Source organism: Miscanthus floridulus, chromosome 17 (genome assembly GCF_019320115.1).
Source record: "Miscanthus floridulus cultivar M001 chromosome 17, ASM1932011v1, whole genome shotgun sequence".
Taxonomy (NCBI): domain Eukaryota; kingdom Viridiplantae; phylum Streptophyta; class Magnoliopsida; order Poales; family Poaceae; genus Miscanthus; species Miscanthus floridulus.
The window spans coordinates 67,539,306-67,557,894 of NC_089596.1; the positions used below are offsets into that span (position 1 = coordinate 67,539,306).

Below are 18,589 nucleotides of genomic sequence, written 5' to 3' on the forward strand. Positions count from 1 at the left end.
TGGCTAGTCTTGGATCTACACCTAGAGACTGAAAGATACAATTAAGAGATGACTGGCTTGGGGTAGCCCTCCTCTTATTTATAGATCTATTACACATTTCCAAGCCTGCCCTTACATATTTTGCTTGAACCTCTTAACCCTAGGGCATAATGATCCAAGTTGAGTTCTAAGCATCGGACGACCATGATCCCTTCACGAAGACGCTTTGCCTCGACGCAAGCTCTCCAGTGATGCCATGTGCTGCCCTGAGATCCACTCTGGGTTTTGAGGCCCGAACCGGCAAACCATCCGCCCGCGGTTTTGGGGATGAAACTGCCAAACCCAGCTGGAGTTGCGTATCATCTATGCTTCCTCCATGATCTCAACGTGTCACCACTCACCACTTTTCCTCGACCGCCCGATCACCAAGTCCTTGCGCCTTCGCTTGACTTGGTCAATACGGTCTATGCGATCTCCACATATATATTTGCTCGTCGATTTCCCCAAGTGTCAGCCACCCACAGTCAGTCCTCCGACCCTCGGTCCCTCGGTCCAAGCCTTCATATCTGTCCTTTACCATTCCCAGTCCATCGACATGAACTTACTTGACCTTCTCCATTGCCGTCGACCATGTTTGTACTCCACACCTGCACACCACAAGACAAGAGACATATTGCACACACCACACTCAAGCCATGGTTAGTCTCCAACACTAAACTAAGGCTTGATTATCTCTTGATAATCACTCATCATTAACACACACATAGGCACATATCCACGATGTGTTTGCACGGAGACCTTGGCCTTATCCTCTTTTATAGTGTACGGGCCACAAATATCCCTGACAACGCGTTCAACGAATCTAACAAAGGCTTGGTCATCTGAAAAATGCTCGGTCATTTGAAATTGTAGCGCTTGTAACTGTTGATCTCCTCAAACTCAGTCCACGCCACGGAACGATCGAGCGGGTTAACTCTGAGAGCCACATACTCCTCAACCAAATCCCGACTAGTCTGACGATGGGAAGCAGTAATACATGCATCTCTGGCAATACTGACTAGATAATCTTTCTGGGTGCTAAAGCTAGGTTATACAACTCCTACGAATGGCTGCATCAAAGAAACAAAGGGCATAGCTTTCATCAAGCCCTCGCCTCAGAATGAGCATTTTCCTCGGTGTTTGTCGCTTGGTGATAACACCAGAATTCAGACCCAATGCCTTCTCGACATTGCTTCGCCTCAATGCAAGCTTCGAGATACCACCACATGTTCGCCGATCCGCCACTCCTCGGTTTTAGGCCTAAACAAGTCAAACCCGTCATCGATAGTTTTGAGGCCTAAACCACCAAACCGTCCACGCTTGGTTTTGAGGACCAAACTAGCAAACCCTACTCCGATGGTTTTGAGGCCCAAACCATCAAACCTTCCATCCTTGGTTTTTAGGACCAAACTGTCAAACCCTCGTGCATGCCTCACTAGGCGTGACTAATTGATGTAGACGTGTGTCCGACCTCCATGTTCTTGGTCCAACGGTCCACCAAGTGCTCATGAGACATCACTGTGATTTGGTCCAACCTTGTCCTTGACATAGTCGACGCCATCTCCACCACATACCCATGTACTTTTGCTCTTCCTATGACCAATGTGAGCCGTACATGATCCGATCTCCGGCCTCTATTCCCCTGGTCCAAGCCTTCTCGTCCACTCTCCATCGTGCACATACTCCACACTTGACCTTCTCCATCGTCATCGATTGTCTTGGCATATCCGACACCTATACACTCACAAGCCAGGATACATGTTGCACGACAAATTCAACACGACACTTTCAGTTAGCTATTAGCATAATCAAACACATATGAACATGAACTCAATCGTGAAAACCTCAAACTTCTCAACTCTAGCGCCAATCATTCATCACAAACGGACGAGACCAAAGCACTTCTCAACTTAATCCCTTACATTATCCATTGAATCTTCTGTTATCTTCTTGACACGATACATGTCCTATCTGTCCATTATCTGACAACCACCGATAGGAAATGCAAACACACTTAAGAAAGCATTTGTGTGAGATGGATTCCTCTGCAGAGTTGTACTTACAAAATTAATTTTCATGGGGCCTTTATTATCAGGGCAAGCTGCAGTCGTAGTAATCGTAAGGAATAGTGACGGGCAACCTTTACTAACCTCTCATGGAGATCGATTTTTCACTGTAGGGACGCGGAAGAAGTGGAGGGCATGTCTTGTCTTGGTGGCATCCAAATTTGCATCTCGGTGGCCTGAGGCCCATTTCATCCTTAAATAGTGCCGGCGCTGTGGAGAATCTCAAGGTGCAAAGCCAATCGCTCCATGGTGTGGCCTCTGATCCGGGAAGCTATTCATGCTGGTCGCCATCTTCATCGATTGGAGGCCTCTAGGATCAGGGGTTGTTTGGCTCAGCCAGGAGCTCCTAAACTTAGTCCTATTTAGTTATTTTTTATCCAAACGCTATAGCTAAATAGGATTAAAAGGGCTTTAGTCCTCTCTAGCAACTTTGAAGTAACTAAATGAGACTAAACCATTTAGGAGGGACTAAAGTTTAGCTGTCCAAACCAAACACCCTCTTAGTAGGAAGCAAAATAAAGTCGCGCACGAGCTTGCGCATTTACCTTTTTAGTTTAAGAGAGAATCGAGTTTACCTTTCTTTGTTTCCTGAGTGTGCTCGTTTGTAAGGATATTAGAGCATTTCCAAGAGCTTCCAAAACCCACTTCTAATCTTAATTTTTTTTTGACAACATTAAAAAAATGGCTCTCCAACAACTCCTTATCTCAACTCCAATAATGTTTCTACACTTAGTAAAATAGATCCAATTGCGTGGAAATATACGCGCACGTATCGATCGATCAATCTAGAGATGGGAGAACGTGAGAATAAAAAGTAAGACATAGTTTCCAATGTAAACGTACAAAAAGAAAAAAAATAAAAGTGGTTAGAGTGATTTAAAAATAGTCCGAGATTCATAATGCAAAATTCCATTATATTTATGTAAGAGCGAGATTTTGGAAAAGATTAGAGAAACCCAACAAATATGCATTGTTTTTTATAACTATTAGAGATGCTCTTACTTAACTGTTAATAAAGCTCCCTTTTTTGCAAAAAAATCGTTTTCTTGTACTATTACTCAATATCTACAAATTTGTTAGAACCGACTGCCCTAAAAAAATGTTAGAATCGACTAACCGAACCGTTGTTGTATCCTAAACATGTGGTCTATTCGCTTGAACTTATCAGCTAGAATCTATAGTATTTTTCTCTCACAACAAATCAGCTTCAGCCGGCTTATCAACCAGTTTTAATACCAGCCGAACAGGTCCATGGAAACTAGAGGGACGCCTAATTCGAATGTTGGTGTAACAATGAAATCGGAATCGATTTCGAAGAAGCACAGCTGAGGGGGACACCGAGTCGGACACGCATGGCGCCAACCGCCATGCAACTGCGCTCGTGCCTCGCCCCGTCTCTCTCTCCGGATATATAGGTCGTTGCAATAGTGAGCCCAGGGTTCGCGGCAACAAAACCTTCTCAACCGCACCCATCTCCATCCTTCGTCGCAACTAGTAGCTGCCAGAAGCCCGCCGCGTTCTGTGCCCTCTGAACACGTGCGCGGCTGATCGTGATCGTCTGATCGACCGATGTCGATGGCGGCGGCCCGCTGGGACAGCAGCAGGAAGCAGACCCGCACCCACACCCATGTGCTGGTTGCGCGCCCGCCGCTGGCCCGGCGCTCGGTGCCACGGTGGGAGAAGGACTTCTGCGAGTCGCAGGGCGTGCCGTGGAAGAAGGTAATGAACCCGGACGTGGGGCTCAACGCGGACGCCGAGGGCAGCATCGCGAGATGGGACGATTCGGGCGCCGTGGAGGCGCTGCTCGCCGCCAGAAGGCGGTACTGGGTGGAGACGAACGGCGGGCTCAGGTGCCGTGCGGTTCCTCCGCCGCCAGGGCCCGACTTGTACTGCGACGTGATCATCGATGACGACGGCGGGCCGGTGGACCCCGAGCTGGACGCGGAGTATGAGGAGGCGCTCCGCGCCATGGAGGTCGCGTGGGAGCAGAACGAGAACGTCAGGGTCCTGACTGCGTCCGAGCTGCCTGACGACTTCGTGCCAGTGGCCACCGGCTGGGACGACGACGATGTATAAAGATTGTCCAGTGCATGCATCTCATCGGACCCTCTCAACAAAACTGGCCGATAGAACTCATCAGAAGCGGGCCGTACGTCTCATGGATTGTTCTGCAGTTGTGTGTGTATTCACTGGTTCTAGTCGATTCAACTCAAGAACTGTGCTTTACCTTCATCCTATGTTTGCATGCGTGTACGAGTACGAAGGTGCTATGACGAAGGAGAGGACTCCCTCTATCGACTTCCCGTGATGCTTGCTGATTTTGCACACTCCCTATATATCGAGTTCCCGTGACGCTTGCTAATTTTGCACACCGTAGCAGGGATAGAGGACTATCTAACTGTTGTTTTGCACCACCGAGCAATCACTACCCCCGATGCAACGTCATAAAAGTGTTGCAATATATCAAAAATAGTTGCAATAGACAAAATTGCAACACAAAAATTTTGTTGGCAGGCGTTGCCACAGTAACCGTGGTCTAAAGTTTGCACGACGACTCATTTTGGTGTTGCAATAGGTTTTCCCCTATTGTAACACAATGGAGTATTGTTGCAACATCATGTAGTGTTGCAAGCCATAGTATAAGCAACCACCATGGGTGTTGCACACCCGGTGTTGTCAGAGATACCTGTTACCACATATGTAAAGAGTGGAAATATGTGCACTAGCAACGACAAACGGATGTTGCAATAGACCTTATTGCCACGCATTAATAGCATTGCAATAGATGGATCCTCTATTGCCACGCTATCTCTGTGGTTGCTATAGGTGAAACCCTCTATTGCCACAAAAAATATTTGGTTGCGACAGGTGGCCTCTCTATTGCCAAGCTATCTTTGTGGTTGCTATAGGTGGAACCCTCTATTGCCACGACAAATATTTTGGTTGCTAGAAGTGTGCCACACTAAACATCATGTTTGCTATAGGTGGAACCCTTTGTTGCCACGACAAAAGTTTGGTTGCTTATAGGTTCTATTGCCACGTCATTTATTTGTTGCTGTAGTATATATTGGCATTGCCAAATAATGATGCCGACAATCTATATTGCAACGCTTTGTTTACTAGCATCAAACAATATTAGCAAGCCATTAATTTTTTAGAACAACAATATATGATTGAAAAAGCATTTGTTTGTACACATATGGAATGAAACCATCCCATACCAGACTCAGCTTAGATACACACATTTTTCAAACCCAAAAGGTATTCGACATACATTTGTGTGTACACATCAAATTCTGATTAGCTATGACTACCACTGCAACAAAGCTTGGCTTGACATTAACCAATCCTATCGCTCGTTCGCTCTACTCAAACTCTAGCTCCTCCTGAAAAGATGCTCGACTAAAACTATAGCTTCCTCCTGAACAGATGATCACAAAGATTGGCATATGCATCAGTAAAACTGAAATTATATTATTTTGACAACAGCAGCATGGACTAAATCTAAATCAAGCCAGGGTAAGCATTTGTATATATATAATAACACTTTTGTGAATGACACTACACAGGAACACAATTATTGTTGCTTTAGAGCTTGAACAGAGAAACAAGCAGCCAAGAGAACACTTCGTAAACAGAGGAACACTACACATGATGCTGAATTTGGGGGGAATAAGCCATCAGCCCAACCCAGCAGTAAAATTATACTTATATAATCATGATTACATTTCAGAGAAAAATGGAAGAAAACACATCTAGACAAATATGGATTAGCTTGACAAAAATAAGCATGCTACTTGTAGGCCATAGGAGGAGTCATCATAGTCACTGAATAAAAGATGGAACTATGCAAAAAATAGTTATGAGACATAACATTGGTCCTTACATGGTAGTTTCTCGAGAAGCAAAGAGGAAACTGCAGGTCCATTTTATACAAAAAAAAGACTTAGATGGACATGCTCCAAAATATTCCGTTCATTTGAATTCATGATATAAGGTATAAATGCAAACTACAAAACTCTTAACATGGAAAGGAAAATTGGAAGAAACCAAGGTCAGTTGAAATTCTATGAAAATTCAGGAAAGTGCAGGTTCAATTGTGGACTGTACATCATACAACATGTATCACGTTTCAGGCATCTGAACTATTTTCCTTCTATCACTTATCTTTTATAGGGCATGGCTGTCCTATATGTATCTTTGTAACTCTCACTTTAGATAACAGCCAACAAACAATACTATCAAAGTGATGGAAACGGTGGTTACTATTTTCAATTTTCAATTATGTCAGTCGCTTGATCTCCTTCTGCGACTGGCGAGGAGGTTGAGCAGCCGATTAGGGCTTATCAGCGGCGGCGGCTGCTTGGCGGCTGGGCCTGGCCGTGCGGTGGCTGCGACCTGGCTAGGGCGGCTGTGGCCGGTCGGGCTGGGCGGCCTGGCTAGCAGCGGCAGTGGAGCAGCGCAGCAGCGGGCAGAGAGGAAGCGGCGGTGGCAGAAGGGAAGAGAAGGGGGCGGCGCATAGAGAGGAGAGGGAAGGGAGAGAGAGAGATAGAGGGTTTAACCCTAAACTTGCTTGCCTTCTCATTAAGTGTCTCCCTCAAATATATATAAGGGGGGTTACAATTACTAATGGGCTTGGCCCATGAGTCTATCGTCTTATTGAGGCCTGATCTATAACAGCTGGGTCTATTGCCCCTCGCTACTTTAACTAGCCTGTTGCCTTGTTCTGTCGTCGTCTTTTGGCATAGGTCTTACCGACCATGACATCTCTCCCCACCTGAAGAATCAGCTCGTCCTCGAGCTGAAATTTGGGATACAACTTTTGGAAGAGCTCAGCATCTTCCCAAGAGGATTCTGCAGCCGTCTAGTTCTTCCACTTGATTAATACCTGTAGTTGTTCCCGATATAATCTTGATTTAAGCATGAGGTCTGGTTCTAGGACGGCAGCTCCTTCGTGCATTGTCGGCACCTGTCTGATCGCTGAAGGTGGCGTTCCTTTGTGTGGTTTAAGCATACTCACATGGAAGGCATTATGAATGCGAGCCTCCTCAGGTAGATTCAAACGGTAGGCAACTGAGTCGATGCATTCACTTATCTGAAAGGGGCCGAAGTATTTTGGAGCTAACTTGCCTTTCTGAAGGTTGGAAATCCCCATTGCTGCTCGGGCCATCAGTTTAAGCCACACCCAATCACCGACTTGGAACGACCGATCTGTGTGCTTGTTATCATAATATTTGATGTAGTAATCCTGGGACTGTTGGAGACGCACCTTTGTTTGTTCCAGGAACTGGTCACGTTCTATGAGCAGGTCATCGACTGAAGACATTGCAGCATGAAGGGGGCGGCGCATAGAGAGGAGAGGGAAGGTAGAGAAAGAGAGATAGAGGGTTTAACCCTAAACTTGCTTGCCTTCTCATTAAGTGTTTCCCTGTTTACACTAAAATTTGGGAAGAAGAGCGCGGGAACTCGAAGCTTCTAGAATTGTGTCATCAAGGAATCGATTAGATGTGAATCGGTATCAGCTGATTTAGATGTGATGTCAGAATCGGCTATTTTATGGATGACATTAGCAGATGGTGTTAATGAGCTATACTTGAGTGGCGCCAGGATGATGTGTCGGACTCTACAGATAAGGAAAATTGGGGTCCAGGTTATTATTAAGTTAGGAAATTTTCTTTTATTCCAAGAATTGTAATGAGTCATATTTGAGTAGGATTCATATTTAGATTCCGGGTATAAATATTAGACCCTGGTTATTGTAAAGAAAAAAAGAACGAACACTCAATCTATACAATCTTTCCGGCTTTCACCATCGCATTAGTAGTAGGAGTACTATAGATCTTGGTGAGTTCTTTAGCAAATAGGGCTGCATCGACTGATCGACATCCAGCTTGCTTGTGAGTACTGTCATGACTTGTATTGTGCTTGTAAAGCTGCATCAGCTGATTGATCTTTTATGAACCATAATATAAGTTAGTTATCGATCTGTATCGTAGTTTGTAAGGCTGTATCAGCTGATTGATCTCTTACGAATCATAATATAGATCAAAGTTATCGATCTTGTGTTAAATAACTTATTGTTTAACATAATATCACCAGTTATCGAATCTGCTAAGATTAGTAAAATTTTCCTTGTTGTTTTGGTTGATTCACTAGTTATCGACCTTGCTATAATTAATGTTTTATTAATTATAACAAAATCACCCGATTGAGATAGAGATAGATCGACATCATATCATCTTAATTGGTCGTTCTTTGATCTGGTCATGCTTCAAATCTTATAATTGATGGCTTAATTCCGCTAGATCGGCTATTTTATCTCTATTCCAGTCAAACATAGTATGCATCCAAAGATATGTTTTAATCTTGAATAAATTCACTAGTTAATGAGATATAATCTAATGACACTACCATAGCTGCATCGATCCGGTCGAACCTCACTAGTAAGACTTCAGATTAGAAATTATCGATTAGTGGTCTTGTTCATGATCAAGATATGTACTCTGTTTGTTTGTTATGTCTGCATCGGCTATTTTAGCCGATTTGCCTATACTCACGCATATAGTATGTTTTCATGAATATGTCAACATATAGATGATTTTATAGATTCTTTGACTTTATTTATTATCATTATCATAGCTGCATCGATCCGATCGAACCTCACTATTCATAATAATAGATTAGACTCAAAACTGTTTGTAGATTCATTTATATTAGACAGTCAATCTGTTCGCATGTTGTACTCTTTTCATCAAACTTATCGGCTCAACGCTTTATATCGATCAAGTTCCATTTAGCCGATGATGTTTTCTGATGTTCCATGAGCATCGGTTATTTTGATTCGTATCATTATCATTTAATATTAGTCGATAATCCTCGATTTAAAGATCTTTACTTTATGGATACGATGGATATCGACTATTTAGTTGATAGCCTCATTGAATCGGCTATCTGGCCGTACATTTAGAACTGTTGGGTGCAACACTGACATGTTTCACCTTAAATTACTGATAAGATTTTCTCTTCTTGTCAATTATCGGTTAAATTGACTGGCACATCATTGGGTTTTCAAAATCGGCTGGTTCTGTGTTGAAGCCAAGCAGATCTCTGGTCTCGTTCCACTCAGATCTTCCGGCTTGCTGTGTGTTGATCACATCGCCACATTTTTGTATCACATACTTTTTGGCACGCCCGGTGGGACCACAATCATCATGGCGGTTCACAACAACAAGGACATTCTTATGCTACCTTATGAAGACTTGCCTGCTAAGGATAAAGATGTTATTGGTAAAGCTATAGAGGAATTTCAGAACAAGTGTTTGTTGTCATACACCAAAACACGTGATAATAAAGTTGTATAGAAATATCCACTGCCGAGAGTTTTGATGCATAGACAGTCAGATACAAATAAAGCTGATGATAGGCGTTTCTTTGTAGAAGCTGTCAATAAATCTGTTCATGATGCAATGCTGAATCATAATACAGTTTCTTGAATACATTCCACAATACCATGAAGGAGGTGTTTCATGGATTTCCACTTGATCAGGTTGGACTGGCTTATTACAATATTCCGCATCCGTCGACTCAGGGGACTAATCAAGCCGGTACTAGCCATCAAGAAGCAGCACTAGTTAAGAGTGATGATGCCCAGGCAATTCAGAATTCGTCTGAGCAAATTCAGGGTGCTACTACTAATCAAATACAATATAATCCTGGATCATCAGTGCAGCATGTGTAGCAGCCGACAGGGCAAGTTCAGAATCAGATGGCTAATTTTGGTACATCAGGCCAAATATCACCATCGGCTTAAAAAATAGCACCATTGGTTCAAAGGATTCGTAGAGATATAGATCATAATGTTTTTAATCAGAGATTTTAAACAGTAAATCAGCAAGGGGCTCCTTTGGAACTAATTTTTGCATAGAAATTTTTGCAGAAATTAGTTTACTTTTTATTCGTATTTCTTAATAATGTTATCTTCTAATGAAGTACACTTAATATTTAATAGGCATGGGCCATGGATACAATATTTAGTCCTATAATTATGTGTGAGATGTATCCATTTGTTAAAAATGCACGCTACTGCTCTACTGCTTTGTTAATATCGTTTGAAATTTTTATGCAATGGTTAATCACTAAAATCATGTTATCATGCAAGTTTGTAGATTTTTCTAACCAAGTTTAGATATTGTTACATTTATTTTATGGTAATTCAACGAATAATTACAATAGTAACTATTTTTTTTCAAATTTACACAACAACATATTTCAGACCCACAAGCATTCCATAAAGATTTGAGGCAATCCTAATAAAGCGGGACTACACATCCTTCACAAATCTCTCACTTGGTTTTATAACTATACGTGAGATGTATCCATTTGTGAACCACGTGCAGTACCATTTTGTTAAAAATCATTTGAAATTTTTAGCAATGATTATACATCGAAATTATGTTGTCACGCAAGTTTATAGACAGATGTTATTACATTTATTATATGGTAATTCAATAAGTAATTCTAATAATAACTAAATTAGGTCAGATAATTCTCAAAATTGATGGGTCCATAAGCATTGCACAAAATTTTCAAGATTTCAAATGGATTTTTTCTTGTCAATTTTAATAAAGTGCAACGATAAACTGATCCCACATTCATTTGCCTTCAAACTAATCAAGGAACCGTATTAGACCTATCCCATGAACCAAATACGTGATGGGTTAGACCTCTCACGAGCGAAGTACCACCAGTGCGTGGGTCTCAAAATATTTAGGACAAGAGGTCAAAGAGGATACAATAAGTTTGGATACGGATCTATATCAAATCACTTTACAACTTAGGCGCCGTTTGGTAGAGTTCCCACCAGCTTCAGCTTTTCTGACGTATGTATTGTTCACACACTATTCGCATGAGTTCTTTTCCTCTCTCCTCTCACAGAGCTAGCTCTATGAAAGAAGAGAGAGGAGAGAGAAAAGAGTTTATGTAAATAGTGTACAAACAGTATATATGTGTCAAAGAAGCTAGAGTCGGTGGAAGCCTACCAAACTGAGCCTTGCGACTATGAGTTTGAAAACGTAGTGTCGAATAAGGTTGGATACTGAATGAAAACTGATAACCACTGTTACCTAAATAAGTACGACTTTGCCACATTCTTAATGCAATATACAAAATATTTCTTTTTAAGTAACTATATATAAGTGGGCCATAGCCTATTAGCAGTTCATGTCCATGGCGGAGGAAAAAAACAAAAACTTTTCTAGTTCCCATGGCGCCCCAGCCCCTCGTGCAACCGCGTGCAAAATTGAGTGTTCGCGCACTGAAAAGTGAAAACTTCCCTCCTCTTCGCGATAATTAACTCCTCAAATAGCAGCTTTAGGTATGACGCTACTCTTTTAGCAACAGAGAGAGAAAAACGATACACATTTACCATTTTTGCTCGCGTGGCACGCCAGCTCCGCTGTCCAGTTCGGATCCGAGTCAGCATCTTTATCCTCCCCGCGCCCTCCCTCCCCCCGTCCCATCCCATCCTGGCGTGCCTCTGCTCCCCCGCGCTGCTCTCCATCCTCTCCACCAACCTCCTCGCGCTCCTCGCCTTCCTCTCCCCCCACGTGCACCCCGTCCCTACCACCATCTCCGCGCAGGTGGCCGCCATCGCACGAAAGATCGACGCGACCCGCCTTGTCCCGTACCGGGCGGCGGGCGACGGCGGCGGCACCACCCTGCCCCTGGAGCTGCTCCTCTTCCTGTCCCCGCACGCGCTCTCGCTGGGCCACGATGCGCGCACGGGGCTCACCCACATGCCAGCATCCATCGCGCACGCTTGCTTCCGCTCCCCGTCCACGCTCGCGCTCCTCGCTGCGTTCGCCACCTACGCGCCCTACGCCGTCTGCCCCGCGCAACGCCACGCTCCCGCACCGCCTCATCTCCAAGGCCTGCGAGCCGCTGCTCCGCCGCCGCTGCCTCTCCCGTGGCCCGCGGGCCGCGCTCCCATCCTCCAATATGGGCGTCGACAACCACGACTGGGTGAAGCCGCACCACGACCACGAGTTCCTCATGACGACGTCCTGCGCCTCACCATCGGCGCCGGCAAGATCCAGATTGGCTTCGACGTCGCCGGCGGCGCCGCCAACTTCACCGCCCGGATGAGGGAGCGCGGGGTCACCGCCTTCACCACGGAGCTCAACAACGCCGGGAAGCCCATGAATGAGTTCGTGGCAGTTAGGGGACTGTTCCCGCTGCTGCTCTCGCCTGCCCTTTGCCGCTGCCTCCCCCATTGCCGCCGCCCACATCGTCGTCACGGCATTCCTTGTGGCCTCCGCATCCGACTTCGATGCCACCGCCAGGGAGCTCTTCGCGCCCCAACGGCCGTGCGCGCCGTGCGGTCCACGAGGGAGGTCCCCCCGCGCTCGCCTCCGATGTTGTTATCACCACAACGGACCAGTTCGAGGCCGTCGTCGGGAACTCCTCCTCCCAGACCATCCTTAGGGGCCTGTGGGGCAACCGGGCTGCCTCGAGCTCGCCGACCTTGTCCCCGGCGGGTACCACATCGGCCTCGAGCTCCTGCGCGTGCTCCAGGTGCCGTCATGTTCGTCGCTGGCGTAGGGCACGGCCGTGGACCTACAGGGCGTGGCCCCGGCTGCCTCGCCCCCAACTTCCCCTATGTCCTGTCAGCCACCGTCATGGGCCCCATCGTTGGCCATGGCCGGAGCTCGAGCAAGGAAGGGATAGAGATGGAAGAAATAGACGACGAGCAAAAATATCATTTCCCGTGGCTGGTCTTTGTTGTCAGGTCGAGTTGGCGTGCCACGTCAGAAAAAAAAATGGTAAGAATGTATCAAATGCTCTGATAGTAAATATGTAAAAGCAATATTAAGAGTCCTATCTAAAGAGAGGTGACGTCCGTTCTAACGGTAAAAAGATAAATATCCCCTCCTCTTCCTTTCAAACATTCCCACCCCTCTTCGCACGCCCGGCCAGGCGGCTACCCTCTCCCTCCCCTGCTTCCTTCCAAGCGCGACGATGCAGCAGCGCGTGCCGCGTGCGGTGGGTGGAGGGCTCCTTCCCTCGTCCCCTCCTGCCCGCACTAGGTGGCTCATCTTGCGGCGGCAAGCTCGTGCGGGGCGGCAGGGCGTCACAGCGGCGGCGGCGAGCCCGCACTAGGTGGCACATCCGGCGGCGGCGAGCTCGTGTGGGGCCGATCTGGTGCCGGCTTTCTTGAACAGCTGGAGCCGGCAGCCCACCGGAGGAAGGTTCTGTTGCTGCTTTGTGACCCCTGCTTGTTATCGATTTTGTAGTAGTCAATAGTAGTGCCAATCTGCTCAATAGCTTGTGTGTTAATCTAGTAGAACTAGTCTTGATCCATGTGACATGATAGATCTGTCTGATTGAATCCGTGTAATTGAACCATTGATCTCCTATTGTGCTGGTGCTCTCGTGTAGGATCTATTATTCAAATAAACAGTGTTTGGTTACCCACCAGTGTGGAATCAAAGAAAACGAATTTCACATGTGTGGCAAACTAAAATAGCTACCTTATGGCGATAAAGTGCAACTTTAATTGTAGGTATTGATTCGTTAATTTTGAACCAATGTCCTGCTGAAAGAAGTTTGTGTCCTCACATAGCTTTCGTTACAATCAAACTGTCATGGTACAAACGAACAATCTTGCTTGTTCTACATTTGCGCAACCAGTGAACTTATTGATGGGTCAGGCCCATGTTCAAACTATTAAGTGGTCGTAGCGAGAATTTTTGTATTGACGTTTGCTAATGGTGAGAATTCGTGCATTAATGTGCAATAACTTTGAGGGATACCATGTTTTTAAAAGATTTGCTTGTAAGCATAGCATTTGTTTCAGATATATTGCTTGGAGTCATAGCATGTGTTGGAACAAGGAGTGGGTATGTTAATCTATGTACAAAATAGCAGCAGGATGTAACTGTTGTTGTTGACAGTCTAGGTTGTGGAGCTCTTATATTCTTGCTGTAGAATTCAGCCGTTCTAATTCAGCCTGGTGTGAAGCACACAGTAGTGTCAACTGAATACTTCTTTCATAGTGATTTTTTTTATCCTTTTGACATCTATCAGAACACACTTGCACGAAGTCCACTTGAGTATGTCAATGGAATGCTTCTTTCATGTTGAAGTTGATGTTGTGGGGAGGGAGGGACCCTAGCCATACTACCCTAAAACTGTACGATACCTCCTGGTTCCAATGTCTCTTCATTGCCATACACTTGTAGGAACCAGAACTGTTTACTGGGGTGGTGCTGGCTGCGGATGGTATTAATTAACCATGTCAAAGATCTTTCAAGCAAAGGAAAACGTGTAGTTCATTACAACTAAGAAAGTTGATTGATGTCCATTTGTAGACATCAGCATTTCGAAACACAGTTGCAATGGCACAGCATGGTTTTATCGAACTTTCTGGCACATAAAGAAAACTTGAGGCTCTTGATCAGAAGCAAAATGAAAAAAAAGATACATAAAAAACTTGTATATGAGTCAAATTTGGTTTTGATATTGCATTAGGCATAATTTCTGTGCCGGGTGTGTTGCAGCTGATTAGGACAGGAAGCTTTCTAGCTCAAGCATTGTCTATCCTCCACTACAGTAAGGATCCTTGTTTTAGATTGGAAAAAAAATATTGAGTCTGATGCTTCGAATAGTTTGGTGTCCCTATAGTCCCATTGTCTGTACATGTATTTGGTAGACTACTTATTTACAGTTAGGTGACTGCAAGCAATAGGCTTAAAGCCATTGCACATTTGCACCTCAATAGCTTTCCTTGTCTGTACATAGAAAGCACACTCTAGCTGCTACCTGAGGTGTTCAAAGCTGTGCCGGCATCAATATACTTTGTTCAAACTTCTCTGTAATATATGTGATTCTCTAAGCTTGATCACCTCTATGCTACAGCGCGACAACTAAATTGAACCATTGATATGGAGAATCAGTGACACCATGTTTTTTCGGTGCTTATCTTATTGTGTTTAACTTTTTTGACTCCTGTAGCAACTTCTGCTAGTTTAGTAAGAATCGTATCACTGAGTAGTGGTCTGATGGATGAAAATCTCTAATGGAGCAATAGAACGAGACATCAAGCATGTGTCCTAGTTACATTGGTCTTCTAGGAGACTAACCCTCCACGTTGAAATGCCTCATGAAATGCATAGGTGACTGTCATTAAGGTCATTTAAATTTGCAAATCTGTAATCGGACCAAGTTGGTTTATAGGATTTGAGATATATAGGTGTTTCAGCTTTCAGGTCTTGATTTCATTTTTTTTAGATGGGATTGCATCATTTATTTGTCAATTCAAAATGGAAAACAGAAAAGACACCACCTTGATTTATGCAAAGCCTGAGCTCTCAAGTTATTTACTAAACATTGAATTATTGAGGAATTTGGTGGTCTTGCAGTTAATAAAGCACCGAGGGGGAGTGCAGCGGCAGCGACAAGGAACAAGGGTGACTAGCACGGGAGACACCATCTGTGAGAGGACTGTTGCTGATTTGTATGTTTATTTTATCCAATTATTCTTGGAAAAGTGCAATTATTTCATATATATTGATATACTTTCTTCCCGTGTTTGTTTTATCCAATTATTTCCCATGGAGTACACTTGAAATGTTCCATTGAATATTACTCCCTCTATTCTAAATTGTAAGTCGTTCTGTCTTTTGTTACTATATAGATTTTTCTATGTATCTAAACATAATGTATATCTAGGTGCATAGTGATGAGATCCTAACATACAGGTATGTTACGCCTTGGGTCCAATGATTCCTGAACGAAGAAGACCCCCCCGACCGACCCCTTCAGGATCGCCCGGGGGCTCGGGGGCTATGCCCATTGGGCACGCTCGTGCGCACCCTCTGGCAAAGAGACTCGGCCGAGCTTGACTCGACCGCAGCTTCCGCCTGGGGCTTGGGGGCTTCCCCAAGCCTTGGGCTCCCGATCTACGGCACGATCAAGCCCGGTCCTTGGCTCCTCTCGGCTAATGATGCCAGCCAAGGCATGGGCACAAGAAGACAAGCCTCAGGCTACTGATGTCCGGGGGCTCTCTGGCGTCGCTCCAAAGGCGTGCCCCTACCAACTGCTCCTCCGACAGGGTCATGTCCGGGGCGTGACACAAGAAGACAAAGCTTCCTGTGGCCTCCGGGGCTCGGGGGCTTCCGGTCCCACACGTTAGCCCCGGGAGCCGGCCTCCTTTGTCACCAAGAAGACTCCAGAAGGTGTCACCCGGGGGAGGCCGGTCCAAGCCGACACCCTCTGACATGCAGAGTGTCAGAACAGAGCAGCCGGACGACGCCTAGGCTTCTTCGGCTCCAAGACACCTCAACGGTCCACGGCGCACCGCTGCAAGGCCCTCCTGGACTACGGTGCACGTAGACCGTAGACTAGAACCCCCAAACCGCCTTGTACCTGACCTATCTCATTATATAGGGGATAAGGTCGGACCTAGAGGGGAGAGGATCCCAGTTCAATCACTAGACACTCCATTCCATTCCATTCCATCTGCCATCGCTCTGCACCAAGAGCAAGGCAATCCGGAGAGGGGCACCGAGAGCATCTCCTCCACCGCATCCCGCCGTCTCCTTCCTCTCCGACGAGGGGAAGACTCCACCGGCGGCGAGGCAACCTTAGGATTAGCACCGAGCTAACCCCCTACCAAACTCTCTTCCTTTACACTCTGTTGCAATCCCCTAGATTTTGGGTGCTCTTGAGTATAAGGATCATCAACTGCTGGACGTAGGGACCGAATTGGCCCGAGCCAGGATAAATCGTTGCGTCTTCTCTTTGTGATTCTTGTGTTCCTGAGTCCACCCGAGCCATCGGAGACCCTATACTCTGACACCGACTCGAACAACATGCTTGCCGCGGTTTTGACCCCACGACAGCTGGCACGCCAGGTAGGGGGCAACGTCAAGTGCGATTCTGGCTTTACGGTGGTCGAATCCACCCGCCTCGTCGCCGGAGCAAGTGGCGTCGCCCCAGGCGGCTGCGTTTGCTTCCTCGACAAGATCTCCGTCATGGTCGGGGCACTCTCCGACGCAGAAGCCCCGCACGCGAAAGGGCTCACCTGGCGAAGGGATCGACGCGCTAAACAGCTAAGTCCCTATCGATGTTTCATCACCGATAGCCTACCACAGGGGTACCCGGGGCAGTTTGTTTGGGCTTCAGCGTATGCAGAACTCGACGGTAAACGCAAGAGATAGTCGATTTATCCTGGTTCGGACCCTCGATCGTGATCGAGTAATAGCCCTACGTCCAGTCAGCGTTAGCCTTTGCGTTGGATTGATTGTAAAGTATGTTGCGTTCTCCCTAACCCTCTTCCCCGACCTAAGGAGCCCTGCCCTCCTTTATATAGTTAGGAGGCTAGAGTCCTAGTCGGTTTACAATGTAGAGTCCTAGTAGGATTACAGGGTAGTATTACTACTAGGATTACATGGGAGGAATCCTAATCAAACTAGATCTCATCTCTTCCTTGCGGTGTATCCCGTGGGTCCCGCATCGACAAGCCCCCAAGCACTTCATGGTTGAACTCCGGAAGCCTTGTCTTGTTCCTCTAGGTCTTGCCGAGCGGGAACAAGCATCGTCCGAGTGCTTTTCTTGAGTGAAACCATGTAGCGCTTCTTGGGATCTTCATGTGGTGTGTGCTTTTTTAAAGAAAAAAGTACTCCCATCTTGGTGTAGCCCCCGGGCCTCTTGCTATTTGGAACAAGGCGCTGGAGGGTCTTGTCTTGAAATTGCTCTGATTCTTCGTCGAAGGGCTCCCGAGCATATACCTGGGTTCTTTATAAAAAAGAACTCGGATATAGCTCGGTTCGGGTTCTTTTTGTCGTGAGGCCTTGAAGTGGTCTGTCTTGAAGAAGTCTTCTTGGTGACGTGCGCTTTTTCGAAGAAAAAAGTGCACTCACTGAGTGTAGCCCCCGAGCCTGTTGCTATTTGGAACAAAAAGTTGGAGGGTCTTGAATCTTATGTTGTTTGAAAACTCCTGTCTTGAAGAAGTCTTCTGAGTGATGTGCGCTTTTTGGAAGAAAAAGTGCACTCACTGAGTGTAGCCCTCGAGCCTCTTGCTATTTGGAACAAAAAGTTGGAGGGTCTTGAATATGAGTTGTTCAAAGAACTGAAAACCTCTTCTGAGGATATGTAGGATCTTGTAGACATTCTCAAGGGTGTATCCATGTAACCCGCGAACTGCAGTAAGCTATCCATATACCATTGCAAGTCAACACAATTGCGCCACCGAGTACTTTCCATAATTAGCTTGCGTGCTTGATGTCTTCTTTCATGCTGCTGTATGTCATGCCTCTTCCTTTCTTTCGCTTGAGTAATGAAAGTACATATAAATATGCACGTGCATCCTCATATTCATGCTCATCTTGCTGACGCAAAATCTTCTCGTTCGACCATGATCCGATCCGAGTAAGGCAACCTAGATAATCCGTCAAAAGGCTTCGGGTGGGCAGTCCCCTCACCGGAGACCCCGTATCACCCCCACC

General features: G+C 45.7%; 1 protein-coding gene and 1 pseudogene across 1 annotated transcript; both read left to right on the forward strand.

The window, feature by feature from the left end:
- Positions 1-3,659: 3,659 nt before the first annotated feature.
- Positions 3,660-4,160, forward strand: LOC136515739 (uncharacterized). Its single transcript, XM_066509248.1, has one exon. The coding sequence runs from the start codon at positions 3,660-3,662 to the stop codon at positions 4,158-4,160; it is 501 nt and encodes a 166-aa protein (XP_066365345.1).
- Positions 4,161-9,295: 5,135 nt separating this feature from the next.
- LOC136515740 (uncharacterized) lies at positions 9,296-12,683 on the forward strand (annotated as a pseudogene).
- The last annotated feature ends 5,906 nt before the right edge of the window (positions 12,684-18,589 follow it).